This window comes from Pelodiscus sinensis, chromosome 15, assembly GCF_052426305.1.
Source record: "Pelodiscus sinensis isolate ZL-2025 chromosome 15, ASM5242630v1, whole genome shotgun sequence".
Lineage (NCBI taxonomy): Eukaryota > Metazoa > Chordata > Testudines > Trionychidae > Pelodiscus > Pelodiscus sinensis.
The window spans coordinates 22,707,001-22,730,800 of record NC_143066.1 but is presented as its reverse complement, the minus strand read 5'-3'; the positions used below and the strand labels follow the sequence as shown (position 1 = coordinate 22,730,800).

Sequence of the window (23,800 nt, the reverse complement as noted above, 5' to 3'; positions counted from 1 at the left end):
TAAGGAAACCATCTTTAAAAGAAGGCACATGAGACAGAAAACTACTGTATATGAGGAAGGGCTGAAGATAGAAAAGCAACTATAGTAGAGATCCAAACTTTTCTAAGTAAGATCTTTTAATGAATTTTGGTGAATTCAGTGTTCATGAAAGTAAAGGAACTAGTTGCAGCAAGAATAACACAAAGTGAGTCTGTAACTGAAAAAAAAAATTTAAAAATGAGGAGTCTAGCAGCACCTTAAAGACTAATAAAACATGTAGAGTTTTCATGGGTACAACCCACTTCTTCAGATGAATGGAGTATTAAAAGTCCAGTTCCAAAACAAATAGGGGATGGGAGGCGGGAAGGAAGGGAAAAATAATGAATTAGAATGTTCATGTTACAAGAAGCTGATAAAGAAGGTGCAAATTGTTCTTAAGTACCCATTGTTGGTTGATTAAGTCATTAGGATGTGGAAGGTAGTGTGCTATCCAGGTAATATCTTTATTCATGCCTTTGTGATGGGTACCAAACTTGTAAATGAAGTTAAGTTCTAAGGCTTCCCTGTGTATTTGGCTTGTGGAATTGGCTTGAAACAACATGGGATCCATTAATGAGTGCCCGGACTGGTAAAAGTGTTCTCCAACAGGTGTTTGTGTGTTGTCTTTTTGAATATCTGATTTGTGTCCATTAATCTTTCATTATAGAGACTGTCCAGTTTGGCCAGTATACATGGCAGAGGGGCATTGCTGGCACTTGATAGCATAGATCCTGTTAGTGGATGTGCAGTTAAATGAGTCCCTGATGTAGTGGCTGATGTGGTTAGGTCCTGTGATGAAATCGCTTATGTAAATGTGTGGGCAGAGTTGGCACTGGGGCTGATTGCAGGGGTGGGTTCTTGGATGATTATGATGGAGGTGTGCTGCATGGTTACTGGAAAGAATTTGTTTGAGGTTATAGGGTTGCCTTTAGGCAAGGATTGGCCTTTCCCTCAAGGCCTGTGAGAGTGATGGGTCATGTTCCAGGATAGATTGTATATTGTTGATAAAGTGAGTAAGTGTTGAAGATGGTGCGATTAAAGCAGTAGGTTGGAACGTGGGAGATTTTCTTGGCTCTGCCACACTTTTCTTGTGTGACCTTAGGCAAGTCACTTCAGCTCACATATTCAAAAAGTGGTCAGTAATCTTGGGTGACTCAGCTGTTAAACAGTTCTCTGGGGACTGATTTTTCCAACACCGAGGACCCATCACCCCAATGGAAGACAATGGGAATTTAAGGCGCTCAGCGCCTCTGAAAATTCAGGCACAGAGTGACTTGCGTTGGGCACACAGAAAGGGGAGTATTCAAAATTAGTGTCTCCTTCTAAAAGTGTGGGTCTTAATATCTGGAATTGCAACTGTTTTTGCTAAGACTGAACTGAGACCAAGGTCTCTATTACTGGCAGCTGGTAGTGTATCTACAACCTGGTTGGGTTTGCAACTGATGCAGTAAAATAGTTGTAGAAATCAAGTAATTTCCTAAGGACACATGAAGAGCGTGATTGCACATGATGGGTCTCCTGGGAGTAGGGTTGCCAGATGGTCTCCCAAAAAATACCAGATGGTCAAGCAAAAAAAAGGAACGCGGGATAAGTGGTGATCGCAACCCCACCTCCCAGCTTGGCTGGGAGGCGGAACCATGATCGGTGCTGGGAGCCTGTGATTGTACAGAAGCCTGGTGGGGGCGGACTTCCAGCCACTTCTCCCCCATCCCTGCCAGGCTTCTGCACAATCACAGGCTCCCAGCGCCGATGGTGGCCCCACCTCCCAGCCTGGGAGTCCCTAGCTGGGAGGCGAGGCCGCGATTGGCACTCTGGGCACTTCAGAAGCCTAGCCGGGGCAGGGGGAGTGGCTGGGAGTCCCAGCCACTCCCACAAGGCTTCTGCGCAATCACAGGCTCCTAGCGCCAATCGTGGCCCCGCCTTCCAGCCGCTCCCCCCACCCACGCCAGGCTTCCGTCTGGTGCGCAGCTGGAAAAATCAGAGGATTGCAATGTCCGGTATTCTCTGATTTTTTTTTACCGGACAAAGAGCGCAAATACTGGACTGTCCAGTAGAATACCGGACACCTGGCAACCCTACCTGGGAGGGGGCTGACGGCAGATGCTAGACATGCATTTCTCTTGCTGTGAGCAGCAGGAGGGTAAAAGAGGATAAAAGAGGAGTGGGAGGGTAAAAAGAGAAGAAGATATTGTCTCTCCCTCAAGAGCTTCTTCCCCCTTTCCTAAAATTAAATAGGACAAGCTTGGGAAATAGTATGCCCTGAGAAATTAAAGCATGTTGTCTGCCTGCTGATTTAGAGTTATTTGAGCATTGCTAAACTGGTTTTGTCTTTTTCATTTTATTCCCCTTTGCTTCATCATGAATCTCTAAAAGGACAGTTGGAACCGATAAATGAGGTGAGTTAATCTGATGATTCTTCCCTATTCTGTCTCGTCTCATCATACAGAGGAGGTTGTCCTGCATTTTCAGAATCTTTTCTAATGCCGTAGGTACAGATGGTAGGCCAGATTCCTTGCTTTGTGGCTTTTCTGATTTCCTGGGTTCATGTGTAGAAAAACGGTGATTTTTTTTAATAGAAGAAAAAATTGAATTCCATACAGGTGTGGAATAAAAGTCTGCTTTACTATCAATCTGCTACTGTCCTCTGCAGCCCAGCACTTCTAGGGAACGCCTCCCAGTGAGTGCTGACTGCTTCCCTATACAGATAGTGCTCAACACGGCAAGATTCAAGATTTTTTGGTTCAGTTATAGGCTATTCTCAAATTTTTGCTTTGTGAAGGTTTTATAACGCATGCTGGGTTTTCACTTCCCACTGAGAACAGATAGCTACAATCTGTCTGTCTGGGTCCTACACACTGCTCTGCAAGCCTTCTTACAAACCACTTCTTCTGCCCCTCCCCTGTATCTGGGGAAGGGGAGTAGGAGTAGATGGGGAATGAGTGGACCTCTGGCTTCCTGCCCCTCTTCTTCTTTCGTCAGTGCACCAGCAAGGGTGTGGGGCTGAAGGGGATAGTTATTTGTAATTGGTATAAACCAATAGCAAGATTTTACGCTCTTGGGGCAAGGGGGAGATGGAAGAGAACTGTGGCTTTTTCAAACACAGTTCTTTTCTTGGGGTGCACGTCTTTGCTATAAATGTATACACTTAGCCTATGTACATATATGTACTGTACATGTAATAAATGTAGTAGCACTGTAAGGGAGTTATTACTGCCACCATACAGCAGGGCACTTCTATACTGATCCAGGGCAAATAACTTAAAAAAACCAACAACAACTTTTCAATAAATTAATCATCATAGTAAAAATCAGGAAAGATTTTGTACCGAAGATGATACATTTTGCTGACAAATTTGATGCTGTAATACTGCATATATAGAGCATATGAATATCACATGATTACAATACATACAGTATTAAAATATATTGATATTGTTGTGTTAGGTTTTTTTCAACTATGAAACAACTTGTGAAATCAAAAGTGGGGGTGTCACTAATCTTCAGTTTCCAATTCTCTTTGCCACAAATTTGCTGATATATTAGTTTGTTAATGTGGGTGAAATAATGGGCATGTTTCTGCTCTAGCATATTGTTATGCCACAGTGTTTTGTATATCACTGTCTCGCCCACGTACATATAATTCTATAAAACAAAATACCTGCAGTGAATGTTTATTTCTCTGCTTAGTTATGGCTTTAGTGAGAATGTGCCAGTAACTGCACGGTACTTGTCTGTTTATATAAATGGAATAAATATAGTTCTAAATGTTCTGCTGTAGAGGCACAAACATAAATACAGCTGAGCATTATTTCTTACCAATGATCTACTGGTTGTAATCTTATTCTTTGGTTTCCAATGGCCTTAGGGTCTGCTCTCTAGAATATCGGATCTCTTGCTGTGCAGATGGACTTGTAGAAATTGTTGTCAGAAGTGTTTTGACTGTAGCTGCTGTCAGTCGAGCGAAGATGAAGTTGAAATCCTGGGACCTTTTCCTGCACAGACACCAGCATGGCTGTAAGTTTAGATGTGCATTTTAAGCAAATGTTATCTCCAGTTTATAGCAGTAAGACAAAGGTAATGTTATTTTGTCTGTGATGAAGGCATAAACACAGGGCTATAAGACTCCAGAAATATTACACACCTGGCTAATTGCGTACATATAATAACAAACTGGTGGGAAGGGTTGGTGTTAAGGGTGGAAATGGTGTATACAATACATAAACAATGCATATAACTGCAGTAAAACTAAACATATCCTGTTAATTCAGGTAGCTACAGTCCTTGAAATACTGCTGCCCCGAAGCTTAAGTCAGAAACTATCTTACAAGCCAACAAAGCAAGTTGGTAATTGGCCTCAATTTGTATTCCATGCTGAGAAGACAATACCTTTCATTTTAAGTTTAATGAAATCTCTAAATTGGACTGTGTTATTTTGAGTACTTTGCTCCTTTGATTGCCATAATTTTCCATACTGCTAGTCAAATGACTATTTATGAGGGTCTGTATTTATTATTATTACTAGTAGATTTACCTGGCGTTGCTCGGGTCCTTAATTGAAATAAGTTTTGTTTTTCTTCATTTAAATCATTGTTCTGGGGTAGAGCTGGGGAAGAGGGGTTCAAGATGCAGGCTGCCCTGGAGAGTGAGGACAGCCCACCCTCTCTCACATCAGCAACTCGAGGCCAGGTGAGAAGCGCTTGCCTATGGCTGCTGCAGCTGCACAGATGGGGTGAAGGGTGCATGTCCCCCAGCTGGGGGACAGACAGACACAGACAAACAGACACACAAATAGACACAGTCTCTGAAATATATAGTAGATAGCTCTCCCTTTCTCCACCCCTGCCCTCTGCTGGCCCAATGAAATTGTAATTGTCCTGGTCCCCATCTCTGGTCCCTTGCTATCATCTTGTGGTCATTCCAGAGTATAACTGTCCCTACTCCCAGACGCCTCCTTTTCCATTTTGTTAAGAAACATTCAAATTCCAGGTACATCCCACTGTCCTGGCACAATCATATCCTGACCTTGCTTTAAGTTATGATAAGAGAAGGCGGCACACCAAATTTGGCGGTCCTTGCTTTTAGAGTTTAAGAGAGTTCTTGAACAAATGGACTCACAAATGGATAGACAGATGCACATTTCTAAAATATATAGTAAGAAGATTATTATCACATTACTTAGATCATGCACTGTAATTTATGGGCACATAACAGACAGGGTTCCTACCAGAGGAGTTTATGATCTACCTTAGCCATAAACAATACATCAGATAACTGTTCAGACAAATAGGGATTTGGGGTTAGGGTTAATTCAGGTCCTAATTCAGTAATTTGTTGCATGTTGGTGGACCTCTGCACCCATGCATAACCCCAGGGAAAGTGGCTGAAATAGCCCTTAACTTTAGTTATTTTCAGGATAAATCTGTATTTTTAGGAGCACTTAGTTTGGTTGTAAAATATTATTCTAGGCAGAAAGATAGCAAAGAAACAGCACGCAGTGAAACTAAATGATATCTACTACACTATTTTTGAGGCTTACCGAGAAATTGATTCTGGTCTTCTGAGTACCCAGACATCAGCTTCTTCAAGACAGGCCCAGCAAAGAAAACAACAGAACACCACTTTTCATCACCTACAGCCCCCAACATAATCCCCACCCGCGCATTATCAACAATCTACAACCTATCCTGGAAAATGACCCCTCACTCCCACAGGCCTTGAGGGACTGGCCAATCCTTGCCTACAGACAACCCCCTAACTTCAAACATATTCTTTCCAGCAACCACATAACACCTCCCTCATACTCATCCAGGAACCCACCCCTGCAATCAACTTCAGTGCCAACTCTGTCCACACATCTATACTAGCAACATCATCACAGGACCTAGCCACATAAACCATGATATCAAAAGCTCATATAATTGCACATCCATCAATGTGATCTATGCCATTAAGTGCCAGCAATGCCTCTCTGGCATGTATATTGGCCAAACTGGACAATCTCTACGACAAAGAATTAATGGACACAAATCAGATATTCAAAAAGGTAACACACAGAAACCTGTTGGGGGAACATTTTAATTTGCCTGGGCACTCATTAATGGATCTCAAAGTTGCCATATTATTACAAGCCAATTTAAAAAAACAGCTTGAAAGGGAAGCTGCAGAACTTAATTTCATTTACAAGTACCTGCAATAGAGGTGTAAACAAAGACTTTAACTGGATTACCTGCTATATTCCACATCCCACATAATGACATAAAAAGCCAAGCTCCGGATACTTAAGAGTACTTAGAACCCACTCTATCAGCTTCATTTAGCATGAACACTCTAATTTTCCCCCCATTTTTTTCCTTTTCTTTCCCTTCCCATGCCCTTTCTCTGCTATTATTTTGCTACCTGGACCCCTTACGTCCATTCATCTGAAGAAGTGAGTTGTGCCCACGAAAGCTCATGATACCATCTACATTTTTTGTTTGTCTCTAAGTTGCTGCTGGACTATTTATTGTTTTTTAAGTTTTTTTCAGTTACAGACTAACATAGCTAGCCCTCTGAAACTTTTGGTCTTATTAATGTTATTTTGATTTACTAGGTTAAACAGGGGAACTTTACAAAAGCACCAAGGTGACTTAAGAGAATACAGCTCCTAGAAAGCAGAATTTCCAATGGGATTTACATTCCTGTGCCACTTAAGTTCTTTTAAAATCTGGTCCTAAAACAACAACAGTAACAACAACAAAACTAAAGGGCTACATTGGCAAGATTTTGCGCAAATACTGTTAATGCAAGAGTTTTTGCGTTAAAGTATTTGCGCAAGAGAGCGTCCACGCTGGCATATGCTTTTGTGCAAGAGATGTGTTTTTGCGCAAAAGCATCCGTGCCTGTGTAGATGCTCTCTTGCGCAAGAAAGCTCCGATGGGCATTTTAGCCATTGGGCTTTCTTGCGCAAGAAATTCATGTTGCCTGTCTACACTGGCCTCTTGCGCAAGAACACTTGTGCAAGAGGGCTTATTCCTGAGCGGAAGCATCATAGTTCTTGCACAAGAAGCACTGATTTCACACATTAGAACGTCAGTATTCTTGCGCAAGAACTCCCCGCCGGTGTAGACAGGCAGCATGTTTTTGCGCAAAATCAGGCGCTTTTGCGCAAAATCATGCCAATGTAGACACAGCCAAGCAGTTTACAAAGGAGACCAGTATTGTTATCTCCATTTTACAGCTGGGGAATCTGAGGCACTGGGCAGCAAAGTGACTCAAGGTCACCTAGCATGCCTCTAGCAGAGCAGGAACCCTAGTGTCAATCTAGTGCTTTATCTGCAAGGCTAAAAAGCCTCCCAGAGAAGCAGAGTAGTTGGCCCTCCAGGGTTAAATGTGCAATGCGTTTCTGAAACCACAATAGGTGAGGTGCTCCCTTAATTGCTTTCTTAATGCACCGCACTTCACTGAGTTGCCGGAGGACAGATGGGTAGACATGTGATCCGTGTCATCCTCACCCCCAGTGTCCTTGTGTTCATTTTTTCCCCTGCCAGATCTATCAGGTTTGTGTATACAAGGTACATAAAATTCATCCTTTTCTGTTTGGATTACAGTGGCTTGTTTATTGTTTTGAATTAGTATAGTAAGAAGGTGCAGAGAGGCTAGCAATACAGCTTTAAAGTGGTTATTAAACAGGGAACTGTTTTTAAAGGGTCAGAATTATGCCTAGAATCTCATTTATCTGCAGCTAATGGAAATTAGAAATAAAATCAATGCTAAATAAGGAAACGTCGTGTGCAAGTGACGAGAGTGCTTTTATTGGTCTTAGAAAGATACGCTGCAGAAATGATTGAGTATTTGGAGACAAGTGGCTAGGTTTGGTAGGGGCTCCAGGGAGGGGTGAGGCAGAAGAAACCTTCACTAAAGTCTGTGGAGTGGCAGGCCTTGGCAGTGGGAACATTTTCAAGGGTGGGGGTGCTGAAATCCAGCCCTCTTAGCTCTATCCCCCACCCTCACATGGGGGTGGCAGCCGGAACGTGAGGATGGCAGCAGATGCCCCAGTGGGCGGAGCCAGCAGCAGAGGCAGCCAGTATGCAGGGTGGTAGCGTTGTTGACAGGGCGGCAGCCAGGATCCCAGCATGTGGGGATGGCAACATGTGGGGCCAGGAGCCCAGGAGTACTGCAGCATTTCCCCACCCCTAGATTCCCACCTATGGGCCCTAACGTGGTAAATCCAATGATCTCTGATCCTCCATTCTGGCTAGGGTAGATCACCACCTTTGGGCCTCTGCTCCTTCTCTGGCCCCATGCTAACCGACCTGTGGGGCAATTCTTCAGTTCCTTTGGAGAGCTGAACTTTGCAACATGTGGCTGATGTGGCTACAGAAGCACTGCCTCCCACCTGTTCCATGGATCTGCTCCAGATCCTTTGCCTTTAGCAACCCTCTTGGTTAATTTTTGCGCTCAATAATAGTGAAGAAGGTTATATGAAATACAATTAAATGATCTTATTCTGCTATCCTTACTTGTGCTGTGTAGCATATAGTCAGGCTAGCAGCCCTCTAGAGAGTATGAAAGTCATGAGCGCTCATGATATTTTCACAAATGTTATTTTAGTGTGTGTTTTTTTTAAAGATTCTTGCCTCTAGAAGCTGGGCAGCAAACTAATTCAAAATGGCTGCTGTTTCCCATTACTTTTTATATGATTGAATCCAAGATGCCCTCAGCTAAAATGGCAGCTTCTCTTTTCTGTATGTATCTCAGACAGGAGGCACTGAGGGCATAGGGGAATGCATAGTGGTAGCAGCTGAGAAAGCCAAGGAATGTGATGGGATAGAGAGAGAGGGATGTTGTGTATGAGAGAGAGAGATTGTAAAGGAAAACGGGCACAGGAGATTTGGGGGAATGCTAATATGGGGGATATGATGGGAGAATGTGAGCTGGTGTAGATTGAAGGGGAAGGGAGAGAATATTTGTATAGGGGGAGAAGGAGGGTAGAGGAGGAGGGCTGGAGAGATGGAAGAGAAGACAGGAGAGTGATTGAGAGGAGAAAGGAGAGGGACAGAATGGTACCTCAGAAATTAGTAGAGACAAATGGCGTTTGCCTGGTCTTGTTATTTCTTGAGGTGCAGGGAGGTGAGAAGGTTTCTAAGTGTTTGGAGTCTGCAGTACTACACTCATCAGATAGGTAAGTGCCACTTGACATGTGTAAGAGTTGCAGAATTGGGCAACAAAAGAGCTATTTTAATGTTGGTATGTATCTCAGAACTGCTCAGGGTCTGCTTATGTTAATTGATTTAGCATGGTAAATGTTCCCCTACTGTAGTGCTGGACAGCAGGGTAACACCTGGCAGGCACCTGGATTTAAAATGATCCACATTCTTCTGTTAGATATGTGTATTGTGTCTGGGGAACAAGTACATCTGTAGTGTTGCCCTTTCTCTCCCTCCTCCCCGCAAAAATTATCTAAAAATACCTAAAGGATCACAACTAAGAGCTCCCAATCCTCTGTTCTTTGTCTGCCTTACATGGCCATTGCTGTCATATGGGGTGAGATTTTTTCCTCTTCAGTTCTTCTCATGGTCTGGAGATGTATGGGAGCAGTCTCGTTAACGTCCTCATCGCTCCTCTGTTTTTTGCATCCCCAGCATTCCTATGGTCATCAGGAGGAGTTTCTGGGTTGCTAGGGAAACAGGATAGGGCCCAGCTGCCATGAAATTAAGTCATTTCCTACAGTAGATGTTGACTTTTTGCACTTCCTGAATTTTTACAGCACCCAACAGCGTCAGTGTTAAAAGAAGTATTTTTAATTTTCTGGAGCAAATCTGATTGTATTGACTTGCACATGGGTAGATCCTTATTGTTATTTCATCACAATTGTTTGTTTCCTAGCTCTAGCAAAAAATTAGCAGGGAATTGGGGTGCTTTTCAGCTCTGCATAGTATGAAATCTCCTACCTTAAAACTAGTTAAGTACTGTGTGTGCTGCAAGGTTAAATTGAAATTAGAACTCAGGTCTCCTTACTAAAAGTTTTGATTAAATACAAACAGAGCTTTTCCAAACAGATGAGTTTATTTGAGGAAAAATTACCATGGTTCAGTAGCAGTTTCCCTGCAAAAAGTCACCTGCTTGTTACTTAGTTAACTCACTTTTATATTTAGCATGTGTAGAATATCTTTAATGATATTTTTTCTGAGTTTTTCCCCCCTACTTTGCCCCCATTCTGAAGGCTTAATTTTCAGGTGTGTGAATCACAATAATAGAATCATAAGATACTAGAACTGGTAGGAACCTCAAGAGGTCGCCAAGTCCAGTCCCCTGCCTTCATGGCAGGACCGTCTAGGCCGGGGTGTGCAATAACCGGTCCCTGGGCTGGATGCCGTTCACCAGGGTCAGCCTCTGGTGAGCTGTTGGCACTCCATCCACCTAATAAGTATGTTCAGATCTGCATCTTGGCATGAAAAGCATACATTTATGCTCCGATGTTTTGATTGCTCTAGTTGAAGGAATTGAGCAACCTGCATATGAAAGCTAGGTATTGTGTGTCCATGATTTTTGAATGGAAATTAAAATCTGTTAAATATTAATGGGCTGTAACACTCAAGTGGGTTCAGCTCACCAAGCACCACACGATCCCGATCTGCACTTCTTCCCCGAAACTTGGAGAAGAGGAAGTTTCAAATCTGAACTTCCATTTTCTGCCCATTCCTACGTTTGGTTTTCAATTTTTTTAGTTTGCTACTTGCTACAGAATATTTCTACCAGTCTAGTTCCATAAATGGATTGTGAGGCAGGTGATTCAGCATATTTATCTTATACCCAACATAAGTAGAAATATAGAAAGAAGGAATGAAGAACAAAATTCAAGCAGTGCTCCCATATTATTTGCTTATGTTCTACTTAACTTTGTCTGTACCCAATTTCCTATTTTCCTGAGCGTTCTTTTGTCTTGTGTCCTAACCAGAAATATGTATTTTATCGTGGTACACTACGAGTGGAATACTGTTAAAAAAGTGAAATTCTAGTCTTAGTTGTGTCAGTATAATGTCGTTCTACTATTGACTTCATTGGATTTATCAAAGACTGTCACCAGTATAATTGACATCAAAATCTTTGAACTATATATTTTTGTTCTTGTTTGTTCTTGCTCTTCGAGTGGAACTTAAGAGATTCTGATTTGTTCTGTTTAATGAGAATTGCTGCAGTTTGTGAGAGGCTGGGGCTACGTCTATACTGCAGGCTTGTTGTGCAAGAACTTTTTGTGCAAGAGTCCTTGCGCAAAAAGTTCTTGTGCAATAGTGCGTCCACACTGTCATGTGCTTTTCCGCAAGAGATGTGCTTTTGTGCAAGAGCATCCATGGCAGTGTGGATGCTCTCTTGCGCAAGAAAGCTCTGATGGCCATTTTACCCATCAGGGTTTCTTGCGCAAGAAACCCCTGTTGCTCATCCACACATGCCTTTTTGCACAAGAGCTCTTGTGCAAAAAGGCTTATTCCTTGTAGAAAAAGGAATAACTCTTGCGCAAAAAGCCCTGTATTCTTACGATTAACTGTACTTTTTCTTGCACAAGAATGGGCTTGTAGTGTGGATGCGCCGCAAGTTTTTGCACTGTACCCTAAATATACATCAGTTAGTAATGGCTTAAATATTTTCACTACATAGGTGAACACATACCAATAATGCCCCAAAGTCTGTATCATGCATGTTTGTGAAACATGAACATATCTATATACATATGTACATCCTTGATGTTGCTAGTAAGTTTTGTTACATTTTAAGAAGTCTGAAAGACACAATAAAGGATAGAGAATCCATGCTTTGTAGGGCTTTGAAGCCACACAACTCAGCACTCTTCTGTTTCCAACTAGATTTGAAGATGAACTCCAGCAGCCCAGGTTCAATCTAACGTATCAGGGAAAAGGGCTTTGTATCCTGCTTGTTATGTGTACTGTATACTTATTGGATTCATACAGCCAGAGGTCTGTCATTTTAACAGGATAAGCAATCAGAATGAAGATAAAGATGGAGACTCTGATAACACAACCAGTGAGCCACCGCCAACTCCTCAGGACTCTTCTCCTGACAGAAGGCGATCATCTTCAGATACATCACGGTCCACTTACAGCCTCACAAGGCGGATTTCAAGTAAGGCTGTCAGCCATATTATAGGAATGTAATTTCCCAGGTAGACCAAAGTTAGTGCTTGCTTTTAGAGAGAGATGTGAGTCAAGCCTAAAGCATGTTGATAAAGGCCAAGTCTACACTGGCACTTTACAGGACTGTAACTTTCTAAGTCAGAAGTGTGAATCACCCCTCCCCTTCCCTTCCCCCCACCCCCGTCAAAAGTGAAGTAAGTTACAGTGCTGTAAAGTGCCAGTATGAAACAGGCTATGCTCCCAGTGCTGGTAGCTACTCCCCTTGTCCAGGTGGTTTATGTAGAGCACTGGGAGAGCTTTCTCCCAGCACTTGTGCTGTGGCCACACTTTCAGTTTAAAGCACTGCCACAACAGCATTTTAAACTGTTAAGTGTAGACAAAGCCTAAAATTCTAAACCCTTCTACAAAGAGACTGTGAAAGGGATCAAACTTGTATTTTTGCTAAAGGATTAATGTGACAGAATCACAGAGTAAGACAGGGGCAGGGGACAAAATCTATTTGATGTTTGCACTTAAAGATTAACTAGTTATGATATTGTTATTTATTTTATCATTTGTGTTGAGAGAGCTCCTAGAAGCCACCATCATTGTGTTGGGTTTTGACCAAACACAGAACAAAATGACAGACTGTAATAACATAGGGTTGTAATGAGATCTTTTCAGTTACAGATACAGCTCTTCGTATGTTTCTTTTGCCTAGGTCTAGAATCAAGGCGGCCAAGTTCTCCACTAATTGACATTAAACCTATTGAGTTTGGAATTATAGGAGCTAAAAAAGAAATAGTTCAGCCAACTATCCTGAGAAAAACATATACCCCAGATGACTATTTTAGAAAATTCGAACCAAGACTGTATTCTCTTGACTCTAATAGTGATGACATGGACTCCTTGACAGATGAGGAAATCTTATCAAAATATCAACTGGGCATGCTGCATTTTAGTACACAGTATGATCTGCTGCATAATTATCTAATAGTGAGGGTAATTGAGGCTAGAGATCTGCCTCCTCCAATTTCATATGACGGTTCAAGACAAGATCTGGCTCATTCCAACCCTTATGTCAAGATCTGCCTCCTTCCAGATCAGAAGAACTCCAAGCAGACAGGGGTAAAACGCAAAACCCAGAACCCAGTGTTTGAGGAAAGATACACCTTTGAAATCCCATTTTTAGAAGCCCAAAGAAGAACTCTACTTTTAACCATAGTGGATTTTGACAAATTTTCACGCCATTGTGTCATTGGCAAAGTGTCAATGCCATTAAATGAAGTTGACCTTGTGAAGGGTGGACATTGGTGGAAGGCCCTTGTTCCCAGTTCACAGGTAACAGAATTTTTCAGATGGTTATTATGTAATATTTCTACTTTGTTTTTGTGGTTCCTTTGCTTGTTTGGGGTTAATGAGAGGTTTTTAAATAGCCATGCTCATTCACGTACTAAAGCACTTCTACATTAAAAAATCATTGGTTCTGCTTCTAATCTTGCTTATACCTGTATTGCACAGTTGTAAATTCAGTGACCTTTTTTGATTTACATTGGTGTAAGTCAGACCTGAATCAGGTTCACTGTTTTGACTTTAAAGGAACAAGATCACATAGGAGATTAAATTAGAAAGATTGTCTATATTGTGCATAATGGAAACTGCTGAAATTCGCTTTTGTGAATCGGCAGTTTCTGGGAGATAGTTTTGTGCAGATACAGCTTCATGGACAAATCCTTCCCCTCAGTAAGCTATGTTCCCTGTCACTATAGGGAGTTTATGTGGGCCACAAAAGCACTATCATTATCATCAAAACAGAACCAGGCTTTGGGGTGTGGGGGTCTGTTTTCTGTTAATTTGTGAGCAAACACATAAGAAAATGGCCCTTGTTGAGACATCTTGGTAGTCCAGCTGATCAGAGGATTCTTTTTGTATTTCTATCCAGAAATACATGGCCAACAATTGGCGGAATTTAATTTTTATTTTAATTGTGCATGTTGGAAGTTGAATGTGCAGCGTATTTAATTGGATTGTAATGATATTTTGCACCTATGCATGTTCAGACCTTCACACTGGGCTAGCCTCTGCCTTCTGATGTGCTGAGGGGAAAGAGGGCATAGGGGTCTTCATCTTTCCACATCCTTTCCTGGGAGCATTAGTACATGGTCTCTCTCTTACTACAGTATTAGAAAAAACCTACATTGCTATGCTTCTGTTCAGATGCCCTTATCAGTTTTGGATAAGGCAGTGTCTGATCTCTCTGGGGCTTAACACCACCTAAAATTCACAGAAGGCCAAGGCCAGTATAGCCAGGGCTAAGGGATTAGTCAAAGTCTGATCTCAGTTATGCTGGTGTCAATCTGAAGTAGTTCTGTTGACTTCACTGGCATTACCGCTGTTTTACACTATTGCAGCTGAGGGCAGACTGTGGCCGAGGTGTATCTCTTGCATTCAAAAAGCTGCAGAATGAAAGTCTATTGAGGCAGGATTTTATGTCCAAAACCCCAAAGTTTTGGGGGGACTGATTCTCCATTGTGTGACACCATCTGTAGACGTCTGCACCTGTGCAAAGAGATTGGAAAGTGTTTTACATGCTCCGTGCTTTAACTCTGCACTGTTATAAATGCACAAGGCAGTGGAGAATTGGGCTCTGGATTTCCCAATATTATTTATTTATCTGTTACGATGCAGATAACTACTTTTTTTCTTTTCTCTATAATAAAGCGAGTAGCATGATGAGATTAGCAAGCACACTTTTTGTAAATGTAGAGGGAAAAAATCTTCCCCCATTCAAAGTGCGTGGCCCTATGGGTGAAAATGAGAGCAGAGTTTAGCTCCACTGGTTAGAGTGTGATATTGGGATGGGTGGCAGAACAGCCAAAGGGTTCTGCGTTTAGATGAGAAACACTTGCACCAGCCAATACAAGGCTTATCTTCCATCCTATCCCTTGTTCTCCCACATCTGTACTTATAAATATCTGTAGCCAAGCTGTGCCTTCCTATAGGTGTATAATTCCCCTTGAGGGCGGTGAGCATCACACTGGTGTATCCGAGGACAGAGGGCCAAATTTTGTTCTCATTTATAGCCATGCAAACCCATTGCAGCCTTGCATTTTTCCCAGCTTGGCTTTTTGTGTATGATTAATGCTTGTTATACCTTCTGAAGATATGCTGTATATGATATTGCAGAATCATGTTAATGCAGGTCAAGGGCCTGAATATGTAAGTAGTTCTTTGCCTTTAAGTCAATCCCCTTACAGGGTCTGGTCTTAATATGTGTGGTAATAAGGCAGTAACAGTGTCCAATTCATGCTGGCCTGCATGCTATGTGGTCAGGCCTGCTGCTGATGCAAATGGACTGGCTTTAGTGGATTTATGTCAGATTTATGCAAACTGAGGATTTGACCCATAAAAGGTGCTGTTACCACAAGTGTTTCATATTAGTGATGAAAACAGACTACATCCTGAAGGTGACTGCATCTTGTCATTTGGTCAGAATCTTAGTGCTGTAAGGTGCATTTCAGACTACAGCAGGGGTGGGCAATAATTTTGGGTGGGTGGCCACGCCAAGATTTTGATAGTGGTAAAAGACCACACTTTTCTGTGGAGAGGGTGCGGGGTCTTCGATGGAGGTTGGGTGCAGAAGGGCACACAGAGTAAGGGACCAGGGTGAAGGAGATGGTGTGGGGTCTGAGAGGGTGCTTGGGTGCAGGAGAGGATTCTGGCCTGGGGGAGAGGTGTAGGAGGGGGTTGTGACCTGGGGCAGGGGGTGCAGAGGGCTTGGATGGTGACCTGGGGGAGGGAGTTGGGATGCAAGAAGGGCTGGGATGCCAGTGGCATGCTCTGGCTGGGAGGCGCTTACCTAAGCAGCTCCCGGCCAGTAGGGCTACAGCACCCATGAGGCAGGCTGGGCTCCCTGCCTGCTGTAGCCCCAGTGCATGGAAAATGCAGCCTGCTCCCTCCACCTGCCTCTCGACTGAGTCGGGGAAGAGGCTTGGTTTTCCCTGCCTCCCAAGGGCAATCTCTTAGCTTCTATTGGCTGAGAAACAATTGAAAATAGCCAGCCAATAGGAGCTGAGAGATTGGCCAAGGTTAGTTCTTATTAGCCAGTTGTTCTGGCCAATAGGAGCTGAGAATTGGGCTGGGGGGGGGGGGGAAGGAATCATATGACGCTTCACCCCTCCCTGCAGAGAAACATAGGGACTGCTTTTTAAATTGTGGCAGCTGCATGCCTTAGCATCCCATAAGGGTGGTTTGTGGGCTGGATCCAGCCCCTGGGCTGAATTTTGTCCAGCCATGGACTACAGTATGTTAGAATTTAGCTCAGTAGGATGCATACATGGCTAGCCTCTGTGAGGATGTTGCAAGGAGCTTCGTCTGCCAATGGATCCCTGGGCAGTGGCTGATCTTTGTGCACGAAAACCTCTCGAGCTTAGTTCCTTCAACATACAGTCTTGCCCAAAAGAAGGTGAGGGTGGGATCATGCCCCCCTCTGCGCTTCCAAGAGTGTGGAAGGGTCTCTGCTGGTCCAGTCTGTCCCAGGGATTCCAGAGGCATTGGGCCCGATTCACCCCATCTTGTTGCTAATGCCAGTGCACCATGATTCTAAAACACCAATGTTCTGGTCAGGCAGCTATTTACATCCATTTTGCAATGATGTGTGTGCCACGGCCAGTATGAAGTACAGATTAATGGTGAATCAGGCTCACTGTGCCAAAAACAAGCAGAGCTCCTGCTGGGGCAGGCTGCTTCTCTGCCAGAGAGCAGTGGCTTTATGCATTCTTCTAGTCCACTTGTGTTGCATTAAAATAAGTCAGCCCAATTCTGCTTTCACCAACCTCTTTGAATGTAATGAGGTTGTATATATGTAAGCAAGAGCAGAATTTGGCATGGTGTCTTGAAACCTCTGTGATAATCATGTATCAATAAATAATTAAGTTTAGGGACAAGGAGAGTTTTGAAGATACATGCTGTATTTTTAAGTTGGCAGACAGAAGGCTGTATAAAAAACAAAACTACCAGCAGACTGATGTATTCCATTAGTGTAGGAACTGAAATGTCAGCGGCATGTTATATGAAGAGCCGCACTTAAGATTTTGTTTAGCCACAGCAAAGCAGCTTGCTCTTCACTTGCAAATTTAAAGCCTGATCCTGAGTGGTGGTGAGCACCCCAACCCCGGCATCATAATCCTGTGGGCCTCCTCTCTTCTCCTCTCTGTTACCAGGCCCACACGCAGGAATTTTTGTGAGGGGGAGGGAAAGCTGTGGGAGGGCTAATGGCTGCCCCTGCATTGGCCAAGTCCCGCCTCTTGTGGTTAGGGTTGCCAGGTGTCCAGTATTCTACCAGACAGTCCAGTTTTTGGGCCCTCTGTCCAGTAAAAAAATCCAGAAAATACCAGACATGTGCAAAGTCCCGTATTTCCTGGATTTCTGGCTGGGCGCCAGACGGAAGCCTGGCGGGGGCGGGGGAGTGGCTGGGAGGCGGGGCGTGATCGGCGCTGGGAGCCCTGGCTACATCTGACGCCTTGGTGAGGAGGAGAAGCCCTGTCCCTACTCCTGAGCCGCAGCCGGACTCACTCACGCTTCTCCTGACTGTGCGCAGGACTGTCAGCGCCCCGGGATCTGCATGTGCCTGGGTCAGTCCCACTTCCCGACCAGCTCCACTGCCCCTGACCCTCTCCCGGGCACCCCTGCTTCCTGCCGGCCAGTTCTTCTCCTCCCAATCTCCCCTGGCCAGCCGCGTTGCCCCCCCCATCTCCCCAGGCCAGCTGCGCTGCCCCTGAGCTCCGTCCCCCCCTGCATCTCCTCCGGCCAGCCATGCTGCCCCCTATCCATCCCCCATCTCCCCAGGTTTACTGGTTAAGGTTAACCTGTGGAGCCGGAGCAGCTCCCCGCCTGCCATGGTGGGCCCTGTTGCAGACAGGGCTGCTCCAGCGCAACTCCTGCCTGTGGTGGGAGGGTTGGGAGAGCGTTCTAGCCCAGCAGGGGGCTGAAGAGCCCCCCCAGCTCACGCCCCTTTAATCGGTTAATTAGCTAAACCCTATGTTTACCTGGTGAGCCAATTAAACAGGGTTTTACATCCCTAGTTTTGGCTTCATCAAGCCTGGATTTCATTTGAAAGGACAGTAGCCTGATTCTTCTCTCACTGAGACCAGTTGCTGTTCTGGGTTCTTGTTGCCTTTGAAAATTTGGCCCCTTGAGGTTGAACATTTTGGATTAAATCTCAATCTCTAGAGGTCAGTGGGTTGGTGTAGGAGGGAACGTAGCCGTACCACTTCACCTTCCACAAATTCTGGGCTGCAGTGCCTCCCTTAAGCATCCCTGAGAAGGAGGTTGCAAGTCAGAGCACTGCCCAGGCAGAACACACATTCTCCGAGTTCTTCTGTGTCCCCGACTCTGCTCTGGCCCAGCCCCAGCCCTGGACTTGGCTCCTGGTGCCGACTCACTCACAGCCCCAGCTGCAGCCATAGCCTTGGCTCCTAGCCTCGGTTCCACATCTGGATGCAGTCCCAGTCTCTGCTTCCAGCTCCCAGCCACAGATTCAGCTCCTGGCTGCAGCTCCTGACAATGGAGGCAGGGAGAGGCATGGATAGGTTTAATTATGGGTAAAGGGGGGCATGACAGAAAAAAATGGGGGACCACTAACATACATAGATTCTCAAGGATCATTCAAGGTGATTTGGCCTATTAACACCCACTATAGTCATAGGACAAAAAGGGGTTAGTGGGTTAAAGAATGTTTTAAAAAGCCATAAATCCAGTGTCTTTAGTAAGGCTATGATTTTTAGTATCTAGCAACATTAGGATTTTTAAGCCTCCTGACTTGTCTTTTGAAAGTGTTGTGCAGGGTTCCTTTGAGGATGAGGACTGGCAGGTCAAACAGAGAGCGACGGCTTTCTTCAGGCAATAGAGTGTTTTTGTTTTTTATCATTTCTGGTGTGAGTTTATTTGAGAGAGTAGTCATTGTCTGGCTTGGTATTGGAGCATTTCATGCACTGGATGATAGGCTGTTGTGATAGGCATGTGCAGGACCCCTTGTTGTTGATGATGGAAGCAGTGAAGATGTGTCTGCAGGTTTTACACCTGTTGTTCTGCTGATACCCTGTGTGGGTTCCTATGTGTGGTGGTAGGTGACAAAAAACACAGAATACGCTCTGAGGAAAAAGTCCAGAGTGTACACCTTAGCACACTCCAAACTGCCTTAACCAAACAAGGACACTCCATCAGAGAAGTAGATTGCATCATGGAGTGGGCCAGCCAGATATCCAGAGATATCCTGTTTCATATGAGTGTCTGGTAGCCTAGGCGGGGGAAGGCTTTGCCTTCCCAAATCGCCAGGCATGGCTCCGCCCACACTCTGCCCCCAGAATGCCTGCTGTAGGCATTCTGGAGGTGACTGTTGTTACCCCCAGTGCCTACCCTCCCAGTGCTCTAGGGCTGGGGCTGTGTGGTGCACCCTCTTCCCTCCTCTGGTGCTCCGGGGCTGGTCTGCGTGGTTCACCCTCTTCCCTCCCCTGGTGCTCTGGGGCTGGAGAGGCTGGGGCCACACCGTGTGCCTTCCTCCCTCCCCTGTGTCCTGGGACTGGGGCAAGCAGACACCAGCCTGCTCTCCTTCCCTCCCTGTGGCGGGGGAGATGTATGTGGTGCACTGCTCCACCTCCCCATGGGGGCAGTGAAGGGGTGGGGCCTCAGCAGAAAAGATGAGGATGGGGGCTTGCCTCCCCCAACCCTACCTTCACCAACTGCCCATGCTGCTTCAGTATAGAAATAAAACCCCCTCTGACTGCACAACCCTTGTTGTCACCTACCACCTCATCCTGGGCCCTCTATGTAGTATCATCAAACAACTGCAACACCCTTCTTTGAAAGAAATCTTTCCTGAGCCTTCTCTTCTGGCCTTCAATCACCTTCCCTACACATACCTTTCCAAGCTCAGCCTCCGAAGCAAGCTCCCCACAGACACAACTCAAACCAGCATGGGTCCCTGCCAGAATAACATATGGAAAACCTGCATGAATCAAAGGAAGAAATAGATATTTAAATAAGTAAAATATTAATTGAGAATAATTTTAAGTTTTGAAATGATAAGGTGTATGCTTGCAATTTGTAGCTATTATTTTTATAAACAGAGAGTTCTGTCGTCAAGGTGACAATAATAGAAATTAAAAAAAACGTTGCTTATACTTGTGCTAAGGAAGCTTTTTCTACTTACCTTATTTTTTTTAAATGGCTGAGTTTGAAGCTGAGAGCATGTTTCCTATAAGATCAATGAAGAAGAAAGTTAACTGTCAGCCTTTTAAAATTCCTTATTAACTGCATTTGCTACATCTGTTTCTTCCAAACAAATTCTGGGAATCTTAATACATTGGAAGAAAAAAATTGCATACGATCCAGTGAAAGTTGATTTTGCATTACAGAATGAAATAGTAATACAAAACAGAAGCATAGTGGTGCAGATTCTTAGTTGCAGTCATTGGAGCTATGGCAGTTTACACCTGCTGAGGATCTGCTCCAATAGGATAAAGAAAGCAATCAATGTGGTGAAACTTATGTGATGAAAAATGCTAAAACAATCAGTCATAAGACCGTTAACAGAAGAAGAGAAAAATGAAGAGGCATAGACGAGCTATGTAAAGATAGAAGGCAAGATGTCTGTTTTATGGTGACATTTAAAAATAGATGGAAACCTTCATGAGCTGGAGAGATACAGGAAGGCAAGTCCAGATGGCAAGAGCTACAGAAGAGAGAAGTGACTAGCGGTGAGAATGAGAAAAAGCAAAGAGGACAAGGGTTTGAGAAGAGCTATAAAAAGCTACCAGATCAGAATGGCAATTACTTTGTGCTTACTGTGGCAAGGTGTAAATGACAATGACACAGTCCAGGACCACGGAGAATCAGTTCCAGAGGCTGTGAGGCAGTGTAGGGTGAATTAAGTCCACAGAAGGTGCCTTTAAAAAAGAGTGCATCTTTAGAACTGGTCCTGAAATGAGCAGCGACAAGGGCGTGGGGGCACCTCTTGTTGCATGGGAGAAGCTGGACAGAAGCAATTGCCTATTTTCTCTAAGTTAAAGGCATGCTCTGTCCCCTAGAAATTGATGGGCATCTTTCCACTGATTTCACTGGGGTTTGGATGAGGCACGTTGTTTAGCACTCATAAAATTCATAATGGTATCTACCGCTTTTAATTTCTAGGGAGCTGGTTCAAATCCAGTCCAGATCAATAGTGAGCAATATTTCTTACAATTTGATGGCTGCTTGTTAGTCAGCACCATGTAACATTATTTTGGCTCCAGTCCCAGACCAGAGACCATGAGCCCACACCACAAAATCCACCATCCTAGCAGATGTTTTTGTTATCAGAGACACTCAGGATTGAAAGTACCTGAGCCCGTAGGAAAGTTCCCTCCAGCTCAGGGCTGGCGCCTGTTGGCAGGCACTGCTTCGCAAGCCTGCCCTGTTCTGTGGATAAATAAAGGGTTTCATATTCACCCAGGCTGTCAACCCCGTGCCTTCAACAGACGCTAAATTCACAAGAAAGATAAAGGGCTCAGTTCCATAAGGAGTGGAATGCCTTAGCTGGTGCTTACCTTGAAGGGGGCTTTTAAAGTGCTGAAAATCAAGTATGTGTTTCAGTGTATGGCTGAATTGGGGGCTGGAACACTCAGCACCTTGCGGCTTTGTGTCCAAAAGGGTCATCAGTGATCTGCCAGTTAGAATAGTACCAGAGCCAGAGAAAATATGAAATGTTCTACCCTCTTTAAATAACTCCATACCGTGAAATTGCCGAACTGTTGTTAAGCAGGTTGAAAGTTCTCGCTATATCTATGCTCAGAGTCTCACATTTCTCTGTAAAGATTGGTGAAACATAGCATGGAGCACCCGTAGGGTTTTTTTCCCTTGGGAAAGGAGCTGTTTCTGAGTAGGGGAGATGAAATATTTTTGACGAATATTGATCAGTATTTCACAAGTGAAAATCCATGTCTTGCTGATATGTGAAAATTCGTAAGAACTCCTTTCTCCTCCCCAGAGATGCAGTCATGGAGCTACAGCTGATAAAAGACAGGGGTACATGCTGTACCTCTCCATTGAACCTTCATGTCACTTGTTCATTTGAGTGGCATTTACTTTTTGGGAAAATAGGTTCATAAGCACAGGGCTCAATGGGAGTCAAATGGGCTTCTTGCTTGAATGTTGCACTCAGCTTTAAGGAAATTGCTCACAACAGATTCAAGCTTCCAACAGTTCTCTGAAATTCTAGTTTTGATTCCTGACTTACGGGGTTTGGATATGTGTCCTCATTGCTCAATTCTGACCCTAACAGAGATATTGATTAGTAAAGAAGAATGATAGAGAAACTAAATACTCATTTGAACTCTCCACTGTGTATGCAGAATTCCCAGACTTTTCAGTTTTGGGTGCATAGCATTGCAAGTGAACATGTGCACCACTGTTTGCAGTTGGCTGTAATATGTATCAGTAATAAAAGCAGGCTCCCTTTCTACCTGAACTTTTCCTCCTATATGACTGTGACCCTCTTATGTGGGGTGAGGCTTCCCAACCCCATTCTGAGACCAAGAAGCATCGCAAAGCAGCTGCTTCATGTCCTCTGTAATGATAGTGGGGAAACAAACTCCCAGGAAGCAGTAAGGATCACAGAGCCATTGCTAGTTGATGTGTGACCTGTGGAAAATACATACACTTAACCTCAGAGAAAGTCCCCCCATGAGCGTAAAGCAGAGCTCGAAAAATGCTCCTTTAGTCTAATATTGGTTATATGTGTTGCCTAATCCTACTTGATGTAAAATAATGATAGTATTGATTGACAGTTGGTTCTAAATAATGAGTTGAGGGTAATACATTTCCTGTCCCAGAATCAGATTACACAGGAGTAAAACCAATGAATTTTCAGTATTTTTTAGGGCAGCAGTCTGCGGACTGGCATCAAGCTACAAACTGCTGGCTGCCGGGCCACGGAGGCTCTGGAGACCGGGACCTGCCCTGCTGCCACAGCTGTTGGGAGAGGCATGTCCTGCCCCGCCTTTCAGCTAACCAGCGCCGGGCAGGGGCAGTGTCTCCTCTCAGATGCAGAAGAGCAGTTCGTTGTGCAGAGGAAGGCTGTGTGGAGCCCGGCATAGCAGCCTTAGAGCAGCAGTGCTCAGCTGGCAGTTGGAGGCAGCGCAGGTCTAGGTGAGGGGTGTGGGGCAGGCACTGTGGATACTGGGGGCGAGGCTAGTGCTGTGGAACTCTGGGGGTGGTGGCTCTAAGAGGCGGGGGGCTGGCACTGGAGGGCTCTGGGGGCAAAGCTAATACTGGGGGGCTGTTGGGGTAGGGCTAGTACTGAGGAGCTCTAAGGGGTGGGGGCTCTAAGAGGTGAGGGGCTGACACTGGGGAGCACTGGGGCATCCAGGGTGGGAAGCTGGCACTGGGAGCAGGGTTGGCACTGGGGGGTCTTTGAGGACAGGGCTGGCACTGGGGGAGGGGGGTCTAGTGGTGAGGGATTCTAAGAGGCAGGAGCTGGCACTGAGGCATTTGGGATGGAGGGCTGGCACTGGGGGGCTCTGAAGGTGGGATGCTGGCACCAGGAAGGGTTGGCTGCAGGGGACTCTGGGGTCAGTGGCTAGCACTGGAGGTAGTGGAGGGGGGGCTCTAAGGGCTATGTCTGGCACTGGGTGGTTCAG

The 23,800-nt window shown here is 44.7% G+C and overlaps 1 protein-coding gene across 2 annotated transcripts in view; it reads left to right on the top strand.

Moving 5' to 3' along the window:
• Positions 1-23,800, top strand: part of SYT17 (synaptotagmin 17) — an 89,064-nt gene that overhangs the window by 8,889 nt on the left and 56,375 nt on the right. Inside the window, exons 2-5 of one of the 2 annotated variants that reach the window (XM_006123154.5) lie at positions 2,397-2,414; positions 3,884-4,032; positions 11,987-12,135; positions 12,847-13,466. In XM_006123154.5, the coding sequence (XP_006123216.1) occupies positions 2,397-2,414; positions 3,884-4,032; positions 11,987-12,135; positions 12,847-13,466 (936 nt within the window). Of the gene's footprint in view, positions 1-2,396; positions 2,415-3,883; positions 4,033-8,903; positions 9,179-11,986; positions 12,136-12,846; positions 13,467-23,800 lie in introns of those variants that run through there. The other variant, XM_075899385.2, reaches the window with a different exon arrangement.